This window comes from Moschus berezovskii, chromosome 25, assembly GCF_049115385.1.
Source record: "Moschus berezovskii isolate FMDL1 chromosome 25, NW_MosBer_1.0, whole genome shotgun sequence".
In the NCBI taxonomy this organism is placed as follows: domain Eukaryota; kingdom Metazoa; phylum Chordata; class Mammalia; order Artiodactyla; family Moschidae; genus Moschus; species Moschus berezovskii.
In genome coordinates, this window is record NC_142484.1 from 9,395,193 (window position 1) to 9,409,525 (window position 14,333).

The 14,333-nt window shown below is 38.1% G+C and overlaps 1 protein-coding gene across 1 annotated transcript in view; it reads right to left on the minus strand.

Moving 5' to 3' along the window:
• LOC129548444 (solute carrier family 22 member 10-like) overlaps positions 1 to 14,035 on the minus strand; it is a 33,037-nt gene extending 19,002 nt beyond the window's left edge. The window contains exons 1-2 of the mRNA XM_055414966.2: positions 13,634 to 14,035; positions 12,845 to 12,948 (exon numbers count right to left, since the gene is read on the minus strand). Coding sequence (XP_055270941.2) covers positions 12,845 to 12,948; positions 13,634 to 14,035 — 506 coding nt within the window. The remainder of the gene's footprint in view (positions 1 to 12,844; positions 12,949 to 13,633) is intronic.
• Between the last annotated feature and the right edge of the window lie 298 nt (positions 14,036 to 14,333).

Genomic DNA, 14,333 nt, shown 5'->3' on the forward strand with positions numbered 1-14,333 from the left:
TCAGTCGTGTCCGACCCTTAGCGACCCCACGGACTGCAGCCTACCAGGCTCCTCCATCCATGGGATTTTCTAGGCAATAGTACTGGAGTGGGTTGCCATTGCCTTCTCCGCTGATACAAAAGATTGGTGGGAAATGCAACAAAGTTGCAGGAGGTTTATGTAAGGATCACTCTTTGTTGAATCTGGATTTGTTGGTCTCAGGCAATATGCTTTTCTAGAATGGAATGTAAAAGCACTGCAACACAGATAGAGAATATCATATAAATCTCTCAGAGAAAAGAACCATGTAAGATGGAGAATGAACAGGAAAAGATGAAGGGCAAAGAAGGAAAAGTAAATCTTCTGTTTCACTGAGAGTCATGAAAACAGAGTCTTAGTGGAGACACCTAGGACTAAATAGGATGAGCAAATCTATATACCCAGTAATAAAAACAGATAAACACATCTGGGATCAGGAATTCCTCAGCAGTATTTACATGGAATTCTTAAAGTATTCAAACAGCTCCTTCAAAAGCATAAAATGTGCAGTGTAGGAACAAACACGGCAAATAACCATATACGTAATCATTATCATAAAGAAAATAATTTAGAAAACACAAGATGACTTGACAGACAAAAACTGTAGCAGTCATATCAAACTAATTTCAACTGATAGAAATTAACAGAATGGATTTTTATGAAAACTAATTTTTTGCTTTTCCTGCATCGCAAGCATATTCTTTACCATCTGAACCACCAGGGAAGCCCATGCTTCCCACAATAGTACTTAATTTATTATAGGTTAAAACTAAATTGACAAAAAGGATATACAACACAAATAGCAATAATAATAAGCTGGAATATTTACACTAACATCAAATAAAATAAATTTCAAAGCAAAATACATTTCCAGAAATAATAATGCTAAAGATGTCAAATGTATCTCTTTAAAAAAATAAAGAAAAGTCAACGTATGGCAAAACCAATACAATATTGTAAAGTAATTAACCTCCAATTAAAATAAATAAATTTTTAAAAAAGTTTTTCTTTGATATAGACCATCTTTTAAAGTCTTTTATTGAGTTTGTTAAAATATTGCTTCTGTTTTATGTTTTGGTTTTTAGGCCTCAAAGCAAATGGGATCTTAATTTCCTGACCAGGGATCGAACCGACAACCCCTGCACTGGAAGGTGAAGTCTTAACCACTGGGCTGTCAGGGAAGTCCTTATGCTACTTTCCCAATAGTACTTGCTGAGGATCGTTCCATATATGGATGTCGTTTTTTTTTTAATGTGGTCAGGTGGGAGGGTGAATTACACATTCTCTTGAACTACCATCCATCTCACTCTTATTTCTGATTTTTACTTTTTGTTATTCTAGTCATCCTAGTATGTGTGAACTGGTTTCAATTTAAATTTATTTATTTTAATTGGGGGCTAATTACTTTACAATATTGTACTGGTTTTGCCACACAATTTAGATTTTTTAAGTTGGAGTATAGTTGATTTATGATGTTGTGCTAGTTTCTGCTGTACAGCAATGTGAGTCAGTTATACATAATAACCATGTTGTTGTTGTTCAGTTACTAAGTCAAATTCAACTCTTTGTGACCCCAGGAACTGCAGCACACCAGGCTTTCCTGTCCTTCATTATCTCCCAGAATTTGCTCAAACTCATGTCCATTGAGTCACTGATGCCATCCAACCATCTCATCTTCCGTTACTCCCTTCTCCTCCTGCCCTCAATCTTTTCCAGCATGAAGGTCTTTTCCAAGGAGTCAGCTCTTTGCATCAGGTGGCCAGTGTCTGGAGCTTCAGCTTCAGCATTAGTCCTTCCAATGTCAGGATTGATTTCCTTTAGGACTGACTGGTTTTGTCTCCTTGCTGTCCAAGGGACTCTACTCTTTTCTAGATTCTTTTCCCATATAGGTCATTACAGAGTACGGAGTAGAGTTCCCTCTGCTATATGTGTACATGTGTGTTAGTCACTCAGTTGTGTCCAACTCTTTGCAACCCAATGGATTGTAGCCCACCAAGCTCCTCTGTCCATGGGATTCTCCAGGCAAGAATCCTGGAGTGGGCTGCCATTCCCTTCTCCAACTCCCTCTGCTATACAGCAGGTCTTTGAGTTCAGTTCAGTTCAGTCGCTCAGTCATGTCTGACTCCTTGTGACCCCATGGACCAGAGCATGCCAGGCCTCCCTGTCCATCACCAACTCCCAGAATTTACTCAAACTCATGTCCATTGAGTTGGTGATGCCATCCAACCATCTCATCCTCTGTCGTCCCCTTCTCTTCCTGCCTTCAATCTTTTCCAGCATCAGGGTCTTTTCAAATGGGTCTTTGCATCAGGTGGCCAAAGTATTGGAGTTTCAGCATCAACATCAGTCCTTCCAATGAACACTCAGGACTGATCTCCTTTAGGATGGACTGGTTGGATATCCTTGCAGTCCAAGGGATTCTCAAGAGTCTTCTCCAATACCACAATTCAAAAGCATTAATTCTTCGGCACTTAGCTTTCTTTATAGTCCAACTCTCACATCCACACATGACACTGGAGAAACCATAGCCTTGACTAGACAGACCTTTGTTGGCAAAGTAATGTCTCTGCTTTTTAGTCTGCTGTCTAGGTTGGTCATAGGCTTGGATTACTGTAATACTGAATGGTTTGCCTTGGAAACGAACAGAGATCATTCTGTCGTTTTTGAGACTGCATCCAAGTACTGCATTCCGGACTCTTTTGTTGACCATGAGGGCTACTCCGTTTCTTCTAAGGGATTCCTGCCCACAGTAGTAGATATAATGGTCATCTGAGTTAAATTCACCCATTCCAGTCCATTTTAGTTCATTGATTCATAGAATCATAGAATGTCGATGTTCACTCTTGCCATCTCCTACTGACCTGGGGAGTTCCTCTTTCAGTATCCTATCATTTTGCCTTTTCATACTGTTCATGGGGTTCTCAAGGCAACTATACTGAAGTGGTTTGCCATTCCCTTCTCCAGTGGACCACATTCTGTCAGACCTCTCCACCATGACCCACCCATCTTGGGTGGCCCCACACAGCATGGCTTAGTTTCATTGAGTTAGACAAGGCTGTGGTCCATGTGATCAGATCAACTAGTTTTCTGTGATTATGATTTCAGTGTGTCTACCTTCTGATGCCTTCTCGCAATACCCACCGTCTTACTTGGGTTTCTCTTACCTTGGTCATGGGGTATCTCTTCAAGGCTGCTCCAGCAAAGCGCAGCTGCTGCTCCTTACCTTGGACGAGGGGTATCTCCTCACAGCCATCCCTCCTGACCTCGGACGTGGGGTTGCTACTCTCGGCCACGCTTCTGCGCGGTCCTAACCTCAGATATGCAGATGACACTACCCTTATGGCAGAAACTGAAAAGGAACTAAAAAGCCTCTTGATGAAAGTGAAAGAAGAGAGTGAAAAAGTTGGCTTGAAGCTCAACATTCAGAAAACGAAGATCATGGCATCTGGTCCCATCACTTCATGGGAAATAGATGGAGAAACTGTGGAAACAGTGTCAGACTTAATTTTTTTGGGCTCCAAAATCACTGCGGATGCTGATTGCAGCCATGAAATTAAAAGACGCTTACTCCTTGGAAGGAAAGTTATGACCAGCCTAGATAGCATATTAAAAAGCAGAGACATTACTTTGCCAACCAAGGTCCGTCTAGTCAAGGCTATGGTTTTTCCAGTAGTCATGTATGGATGTGAGAGTTGGACTGTGAAGAAAGCTGATCACCAAAGAATTAATCCTTTTGAACTGTGGTGTTGGAGAAGACTCTCGAGAGTCCCTTGGACTGCAAGGAGATCCAACCAGTCCATTCTAAAGGAGATCAATCCTGGGTGTTCATTGGAAGGACTGATGCTAAAGCTGAAACTCCAATACTTTGGCCACCTCATGCGAAGAGTTGACTCACTGGAAAAGACTCTGATGCTGGGAGGGATTGGGGGCGGGAGGAGAAGGGGACAACAGAGAGTGAGATGGCTGGATGGCATCACCGACTCGATGGACGTGAGTTTGAGTGAACTCTGGGAGTTGGTGGACAGGCAGGCCTGGCATGCTGTGATTCATGGGGTCGCAAAGAGTCGGACACGACTGAGCAACTGAACCAAACTGAGGTTGGTCATAGCGTTCCTTCCATGGAGTAAGGGTTTTTTAATTTCATGGCTGTAGTCACCATCTGCAGTGATTTTTGAACCCAGAAAAATAAAGTCAGACACTGTTTCCCCATCTATTTGACATGAAGTGATGGGACCGGATGCCATGATCTTAGTTTTCTGAACGTTGAGCTTTAAGCCAACTTTTTCACTCTCCTCTTTCATTTTCATCAAGAAGCTCTTTAGCTCTTCTTCAGTTTCTGCAATAACGGTGGTGTCACCTGCATATCTGAGGTTATTGATATTTTTCCCAGCAATCTTGATTCCAGCTTATGCTTCATCCAGCCCAGCATTTCTCATGATGTACTCTGCGTAAAAGTTAAATAAGGAGGGTGACAATATACAACCTTGACGTATTCCTTTTCCTATTTGGAACCAGTCTGTTGTTCCATGTCCAGTTCTAACTGTTGCTTCCTGACCTGTATACAGATTTCTTAGGAGGCAGGTCAGGTGGTCTGGTATTCCCATCTCTTTCAGAAATTTCCACAGTTTATTGCGATCCACACAGTCAAAGGCTTTGGCATAGTCAATGAAGCAGAAATAGATGTTTTTCTGGAACTCTCTTGCTTTTTCGATGAGTAGGTCTTTATTAGTTATCTATATTATATATTGGGGTTTCAATATAGTTTTGATTGGCCTGGCTTAATAAGTGATGCTGTTGTGCTCTTTTTCATGTGCTTCTTACAAGTGGTATATCTTCTTTGTAAACAAATGTATCTATTCAAATCCATTGGTAATTTGTCCACTTTATTGAGGTATAATTGACAAAAGCAAACAAAATTGCATATATGTGAGATGTTCAGTGTGATGATTTGATATATGTATATTGTGAAGTGATCACTTCAACCAAGCTTATTAACATACCCATCATGTCATAGATACAATTTTTGTGTGTGAGAGAGCACTTATGATCTAGTCTCTTGCAAGTTTTGAGTATACAGTAAATTATTATTAACTATACCTGCTCATTGAAAAAGACCCTAATGCTGAGAAAGATTAAAGGCAAAAGGAAAGGGAGAGGCAAAGGATGAGATGGTTAGATAGTATCATCTACTCAGTGGACATGAATCTGAGCAAACTCCTAGAGACAGGGAAGGACATGGGAGCCAGGCATGGTGTAGTCCACGGGGTCGCAAAGAGTTAGACACGACTTAGCAATTGAAAAACAACAACTGTGCCATACATGACCAGGATATATTCATCTTGAAAAACTGAAACTTTATACCCTTTGACCAACATCTCCCCATTTCTCTCACCCCCAAAATCTTGACAGTCATTTCTCTACATTAGTTTTCTCTGATTCAAGTATTTCATAATCCACATATAAGTTAGTCATGCAGTATGTATCTTGTGTCATGCTTATTTGTGTAGTATAATAATACATTCATAATATAATAATTTATTTACTTGTGTTACTACGATTGATTAGATTTCCAGTGAATCACAGCCTTGTTATGGTAAAGGCGCTTGTGTAACTCAATGAAACTAGGAGCCACGTCATGCAGGGCCACCAAAGACTGATGGGTCATAGTAAAGAGTTCTGGCCAAACATAGTCCACTGGAGGAGGAAATGGCAAACCACTCCAGTATTCTTGCCGCAAGAACCCCATGAACATCACAAAAACATAAAAAGATATGACACCAGAAGATGAGCCCCCCAGGTCAGAAGATGTCCAATATGCTACTGGGAAAGAACGGAGGGAAATAACAAAGGGCTCCAGAAAGAATTAAACAACTGGGCCAAAGCTCAAATGAAGCTCAGTTGCGGATGTGTCTGGTGGTAAAAACAAATCCCGATGCTCCAAAGAACAATATAGGAACCTGGAATGTTAGGTCCATGAATCAAGGTAAATTGGATGTGGTCAAGCAGAAGAAAGCATCAGTGAACTAAAATGGATGGAAATGGAGATATTTAATTCAGATGGCCATTATATCTACTACTGTGGACAAGAATCCCTTAGAAGGCATGGAGTAGCCCTCATAGTTAAAGAGTCCAAAATGCAGTATGTGTGTGCAATTTCAAAAGCGATGAAATTACCTCGGTTGTTGCCAAGGCAAACCATTCAACTTCACAGTAATCCAAGTCTATGCCCTAACTACTGATGCTGAAGAAACTGAAGTTAACTGGTTCTATGAAAACCTACAGCATCTTCTAGAACAAACACAGAAAAAGATGTCCTTTTCATCATAGAGGATTGGAATGTAAATGTAGGAAGTCAAGAGATACCTGTAGTAACAGGCAAGTTTGGCCTTGGAGTACAAAATGAGGCAGGTAAAAGGTGAACAGAGTTTTGTCAAGAGAATACACTGGTCATAGCAAATATCTCATCATGCATGATGCTGAATATTTTCAATTTTTTAACCATCCATTGATATGATCCTTTATTATGTTAATATGCTATATCAAGTTGAATGATTTGCATGTTTTGAACCATTCTTGCATGCTTGGGGTAAAAGCCATTTGTTCATGGTACAAAATGCTTTTACTGTGTCATTGAATTTGGTTTATTAGTATTTTAATGAGGATTTTTGCATCTATGTTTACCATTGATATTGTCTTATAGCTTTACTTCCCTGTTTTTTCATTGCTATAGTATCAGTAGGATGCTGGCCTAGTAAATGAATTTTAAAATATTATTCCATCTTCTATTTGCATGGATAAATTTAAGATGGGTTGGTTTTGATTCTATGTTTTTAAATGCCACGTACTCAGTGAGTGATATAACCACATTGTAAATTTAAGTTTTCTAATAAAAATTAAAAAAAAAAATAAAGTAAATGTTTGGTAGGACCACAGGAGAGGAAAAGGTCAGTTTTCATTTCAGTCTCAAAGAAGAGCAGTGCCAAAGAATGTTCAATGCGCATGCTAAATCACTTCAGTTATGTCCAACTCTTTGCAACCCTGTGGACTGTAGCCCACCATGATCCTCTGTCCATGTGATTCTACAGGCAAGAATACTAGAGTGAGTTGCCATGCCCTCCTACAGAGAATCTTTCTAACATAGAAATTGAACCAGCATATCCTGTGGCTCCTGATTTGCAGGCGAATTCTTTACCACTGAGCTACCAGGGAAGCCCAAGAATGTTCAGACTACTGAACAATTGTGCTCTTTTCTCATGCTAGTAAGGCTATGCTCAAAATCCTTCAAGTTGGGCTTCAGCAATATGTGAACCAAGAACTTCCAGATGTACAAGCTGAGTTTAAAAAAGGCAGAAGAATCAGAGATCAAATCGCCAACATCCGTTGGATCACAGAGAAAACAAGGGAGTTCCAGAAAAACATCTACTTCTGCTCCACTGACTATTCTAAAGCCTCTGACTGTGTGGATCACAACAAACTGTGGAAAATGTCAAAGACACCCGGGCAGATTCATGTCAATGTATGGCAAAACCAATACAATAGTGTAAAGTAATTAGCCTCCAATTAAAATAAAGAAATTAAAAAAATAAATAAAACTTCCCAGCGAGTCAGAGATATTGCAACCATAAAAAAAAAAAAAAGAAAGAAAAATGTTAAAGAGATGGGAACACCAGACTACTTTACCTGTCTCCTGAGAAACCTATATGCAAGTTTAAGAAGCAACAGTTAGAATAAGACATGGAACAATGGACTGGTTCAAAATTGAGAAAGGAGTCCATCAAGGCTTTATATTGTCACCTTGTTTATTTAAGTTTATGCAGAGTACATCATGTGAAAGGCCAGGCTGGATGAATCACAACCCGGAATCAAGATTGCCGGGAGAAATATCAACAACCTCAGATATGCAGATGATAGCATTCTAATGGCAGAAAGTGAAAAGGAACTAAGGAGCTTTTTGATGAGGGTGAAAGAGGAGAGTGAAAAAGTTGGATTAAAAGCCAACATTCAGAAAACTAAGATCATGGCATCTGGTCCTATCACTTCATAGCAAATAGGTGGGGAAGAAGTAGAAACAGTGACAGATTATATCATCTAGGGCTCCAAAATCACAGCAGATGGGCCCTGAGGCCCTGAAATTAAAAGAAGGTTTCACCTTTTAAAGAAAGTTATGAAAAACCTAGAGAGCATATTAAAAGGCAGAGACTTCACTTTGCTGACAAAGGTCCATATAGTCAAAGCTATGGTTTTTGCAGTAGTCATGTGTGATGTGACAGTTGGACCATTAAGAAGACTGAGAGCCAAAGAATGGATGCTTTCAAATTGTGATGCTGGAGAACTCTTGAGAGTCCCTTGGATAGCAAGGAGATCAAACCAGTCAGTCCTAAAGGAAAATAGCCCTGAATATTCATTGGAAGGACTGATGCTGAAACTGAAGATCCAATACTTTGGCCACCTGACACGAAGAGCCAATCATTGGAAAAGACTTCAATGCGGGAATAATTGAGGACAGGAGGAGAAGAGGGCAACAGAGGGGGAGATGGTTGGATGGCATCACTGACATAATGGACACAAGTTTGTGCAACCCTAGAAAATAGTGGAGGACACGGAAGCCTGGCAGGCTGCAATCCATAGGGTCACAGTTATATATGACTTAGTGACTGAACAGTGACCAACAACGTATATGAAGGGAGAAACAGACAATACCATGATAGCAGGGAAATTCTATACCACATTTCTGACAGTGGGAAGAGATCATCCAGACTGCAAGTCAATAAAAACACAATAAACTTGGATGATACTTTAGAGCAAACAGTCCTAATAGATACAAAGAATATTTCATCCAGCAGCAGCAGAATACACATGCTTAAGTACACAGTGAACATTTTCTGAAACAGATTATATACTATGTCACAAAAAAAAAACTCTTAGTAAAGTTAAGAAGATTGAAATTTTGTCAAGTATCTTTGTAACTAACTACAATAAGATGGAGCTAGAAATAAATAATGGATGGAAAGTTGGAAACATTCAAATATATAAAAATTAACTGAAAAACCAATGGGACATAAAATAATTCAAAAGAGAAATCCCCAACATCTTGAAACAAACAAAAATGGTAATACAACACATCAAAACTTGGGAAATGCTGCAAAACCAGCTCTAAGAATGAACTTTATAGCAATAGATGGGGCAGTTATGATTAAGAAACCTCTCAAATTACATTACTTTAATCTCAAGGAACAGGGAAAAAAAAGGGAGAGAGAAACAAGCCCACAGTTAGCAGAAAGAATTAAACAACAAACAGAAGATAAAAAATAAAATAAACGGATATCAGAAAATCAATGAAAACATCAACAAACCCAAGAGATTATTTTTTAAGAAAGTGAACAAAATTGACAAACTTTATCTAAACTAAAAAAATGACAGATGACTGGAATTTTTAAAAAAAGGAGATATTTCAGCTGATAACACAGAAATACAGAGGATTATAAGAGACTGCTACTGACATTTATAAAGAATAAAGTTGATAAACTAGAATAAATGGATAAATTCCTATTTAACTGTCATAAAAATAAAATATCTGAAATACCAATGACTAAAACCTTGCCCCATACAAAATGTATTGTTACTATCAAAAATATTTAAACAGATCATGTAATTCAGTATCAAAAGTAAATAACTCAATTTTTAAAATGGTCAGAAGACCTTAACAGACATTTTTCCAATGAGGACATACTGATGGCCCATGATCAGATGAAAAAATGCTCAACATCATTAGTTGCTAGAAAAATAAAAATCAAAAGTATGCTGAGATATCACCTTATACATATCGGGACCACTATTAAGGAAAAGACAACAAATAACATCTGTTGGCAAGAGTATGGAGCAAAGAGAACTTTCATGCAATATTGGTGGCAATGTAAATTGGTGCAAAAACTGTATAAAACAATATGGAGGTGCCTCAAAAAATTAAAATAGAAATACCATATGATCTAGCAATACCACTCCTGGATACCTATCAGAAAAAAAAAAAAAAACACAGTAATTCAAAAACATACATGCATCCCAGTGTTCATTGAGACATTATTTATAATAGCCAAGACATGGAAGCAATCTAAGTGGCCATCAACAGGTGATTGAACAAACAAGATACGGTGCATATATACAATGGAATATCATTCAGCTACAGAGAAGAAGGAAATTCTGTCATTTGCAACAACGTGGATGGACCTACATGCTTAGTGAAATGAGGGAGACAGAGGAAAACAAGTACTCTATCACTTATATGTGAAATGAAAAACTAATAGAAAAGAATGGGTTTAACAATGAAGAAATAGACTCACAGATACAGAAAACAAGCTAGTATGGGATTAAAAAGGTACAAATGTATCTCATGTATAAACGTGCCTTTATGTATAAAATAAATAAACCACAAGGATCTACTGTACAGCACAGAAAAATGTAACCATTAATTCATAATAACTTTAAATGGAGCATAATCTATAAAATTTTGAAATATAATTTTGTGTACCTGAAGCCAATATAATGCTACAAATCAACTCTATTTAAATTTAAAAAGATAGGACCAGATGGTTTCACAGGTGAATACTCCCACACATTCAAATGACAATTAACACCAATTCTTTTCAAACATTTCCAAAAAATTAAAGAGAAGAGTACACTCTGAAACTCACAGGAAAAGACCACCATTTTCATGCTAGATAAGGACATTACAAGAAAACGAAACACCAACATCTCTGCTGAATACATATGCAAAAATATCTTAACAAGATATTAGAAACCAAATTCAACAGCACACTGAAAGGATTATACACTATGATCAAGTGGGACTTATCCCTAAGATGCCTGGAGTTCAACATACACAATTCAATGTATACAACATACAATATTAATAGAATGAAAAATAGAAATAATACGATCATCTCAAAAGATGCAGGAAAAGCCATTTGACATAATACAATATCTTTTCATGATAAAAATAATTCATTGGGGCTAGACGAAATGCACATCAACATAATAAAGGTAATATATGATGAGTCTTCAGATAACAGCATACTTAATATGGACAGGTTGAAAGGTTTTCCTCTCAGTTCAGGAGGGGAAAGGAGGCACCAGCTCATACCCCTCAGATCAACATAATCCTAGAAGTCCTAGTCAGAACTATAAGGCAAGAAAAAAAGCAAAAAGTAGCCACTGGAAAGGAGGAATTATATGGACTTTGCATATGATGTGAAATTCTATATAGAAAATTCTGAAAACTTACAAAAATTTTTTCAATTCACTGTAAGTGAATTAAAGACTTAAACATTACCCCCAAACAGTAAAACTCCTAGAAGAAAGCAAAAGGAAAATCTCCTTGACAATGATCTTGGCAACAGTATCTTAGATATAATAGCCATCAGAACCAGCATGAGGATATATCTCACCGTTCTTTTGATTTCAATTTCTGTGGTTATTAGTGATGTTAGGAGTCTTCTCATATACTGATTGACTATTTCTATATGTTCTTTGGAGAAATGTCAATTGAGGTCCTATGCCATTTGAAAAATGAGGATATTTAAAAGCTTTTGTTATTTATTGTAATAGTTTCTTTGGATATTAACTCTTCATCACACATATGCCTTTTAAATATTTTCTCTTATTCTGTAGGTTTCCATTCCATTTTGCTGATCCTTTCCTTTGCAATGGAGAGGTTTCTGGTTTGACATAACCCCACTTGTCTATTTTTGCTTTTGATACCAATGTCCAGAGCTTTTTATCTATTTTTAGTTCAAAATCTTTGACTGAGCTGTAAGTTTCCTGCTTCTTCACTGAATTTTCTTCTCTCATCTTCTGTCATAACATACTAACACACACGTATCTATAAGCATCACAACACATCAGTGTTATCTAAATTGATCAATCAGCATTGGTTGTGAATCATTATAAAAGGCTCAGTCAGAAGACTGGTCAATATGAGCACTTTGGCTCTGAAATCTTTTAAGAATTACATGGAGGTTATACATTCAGAGTCCACAATTTTCAGATATAAGAAGAAATGACATTAGGCTTACAGACAACAAGGGATATTTTAAGCCTCCCACTTCTCCTACAGAGGACTTGATGTGTGGCTGCCACAGTTTTTCTCTTACTTTTGGATGACCACTGCCAGGTACAAGATAACCCAAATGTCTCACAACACAAATTATATCACCTGAGGTTTACAGATTAGTTAACTCCTGTGGCTGGAAGTATTACCTCTAATGAGGTTTTTTAAGCAAAACCAAACATCCAGGTTATAGTCACAATTATTTCTTAATTCAGCTTTAGAACCGTCTCACTAAACACAAGTTTTCTAGAAATGAATATGGTGGGTACTATGACAGCAGGACCAATATAAGAACACACAGGCATTTAGCTCACAGAGTCAAGGAGTGACTTAACATAGAACCATAACATATAAAGACACAATATTGTTTCTTTAAAAAGATTGACCCTCCTGTCTTGAAGCCCCTTACCCTCACTCCTCATTGATAATTTCTGCTCATCTTTACAAATGAAGTTTATGGTAACCCTCCTCTACTGTTCTGAAATGCCCCCCGACCTAATAGAGGTGTTGTTTCTGTGTCCAGTACAATGAGCTCTGTGACCGGAAAAAAAAAAAATTGCATTTGTAACAATGAGTCTAATTCTCCATTTCCATCTATAGCTCCCTAGAAACCAACAGTATAAACTGCCTATTGGAACTCAATAAAGACTTCTTTATGAAAGAGTTAATAGAAAACTGTGAAACTCCCCGGAGGAAGGGCAGCAGTGATGTGGAGACACTCACCTGTCTGAGAGATGGCCGTATATGAAGCCTCCCACCAGCATTCCAGCCATGAATAGGGATTGACCCACTGATTTCTGTGACTGATGGTCACAAATGAGGTCCCACTGAAAGAGAAGGAAACCAGCACAGAGGAGCTTCACAGCTTCTTATATCCCTCAACGAACATTCACTCACTCTAACAACCCTCGGGGAACACACCCTCTGATTTCCTCTGAACATTTACTCACATATATTACTCAAGTCTCAGCTTAAGCACGGAATTCTCTAAATCCTCGACTAAATCCTCTAAGTTCTATCATGACAAATCATATTCACTTAGTACTGTATGCCTCACTGGTTCTCAAACTTTGCCACACATTGAAAATATTGAGGGGATTTTTTTTCATTACTGATGCCAGGATTTTACACATGGAATAAAATGTATTTGGTTTGTTTCTTTGATAAGAATCCAGGACATGGAATTTTTTAAATTAATATAAATATTTCCGACTTGCACATAGGCTAAGAGCATGTGACCAAGAATAATTTTCCACAATTCATATCAAGTACTAACTTGGCTAAACATAAAACTTCACACAAAACTTTAGTTTTGTGATAGTAAAATCCATAACCAGTTTGTTAATTTCAGTGTCCTCAAATTGTAAGTAATTGACAATTTAAAAAAATCAGCAATCACTATTTTCTAAAAGAATGAATGAAAGTTGGCTACCTGAATATTGAACCTGCGTTTATTTTACATTATTCTAAACACAGAGAACAAGTACTCATAAGAGGTAAATGAGGCTTTACCTCAGTCACGATGGTGGAGGAGAACACGCTGTGGTCGTACACCCAGCCATCCACACAGGGCTCCGTGTCCAGGTCAGTCATATTGGGGAAGGTCCCATTCAGGTGAAGGAACTGCCACTGGGGGTGGAGGAAGCGATGACACTTCTCTGGCTTCAAGTTCGAATCCAGTGGGATGGAGATTCTCAGGAGAACATCAGGGCTGAGGATCCCTGTGTCATTATCAGAGAGAGTGGCATTATCAAGAATGTGGACCCAGCAACGATGACCAGGAATGGCTCCGGTGAAGTTCTCCAACAGTGAGTGACAGACTACTATCATGTAAACGGGGAGAGCAAATACCATCTGAACAATCTGGAATTTCCCCAGGCCACCAACTTTATCCAGGAGCTCCTCAAAGGCCATTGTAAACAGGTGATCCTCAAGAAGAGTCACAATGACTTCAAAGCGGCAACTTCAAAGGGAGAAAACAGTATCCTTTCATGAATTCACATTAAATCTATGTGACCTCATACCAGGTTCTCCTCACTACCGAGTGGATCCAACTTACCTCACTACTACAACAGAGAAATGGAAACAGTTTCCCTAGTCCTTTTGGAAGCATAGGATGTTCGCTTTTTAATAGTCATAGGGAAAATTATTTACCAAAGATACTTGTATCTGATGAACATTAAATCTGTTTAAAAATTTACTCTCTGATGTT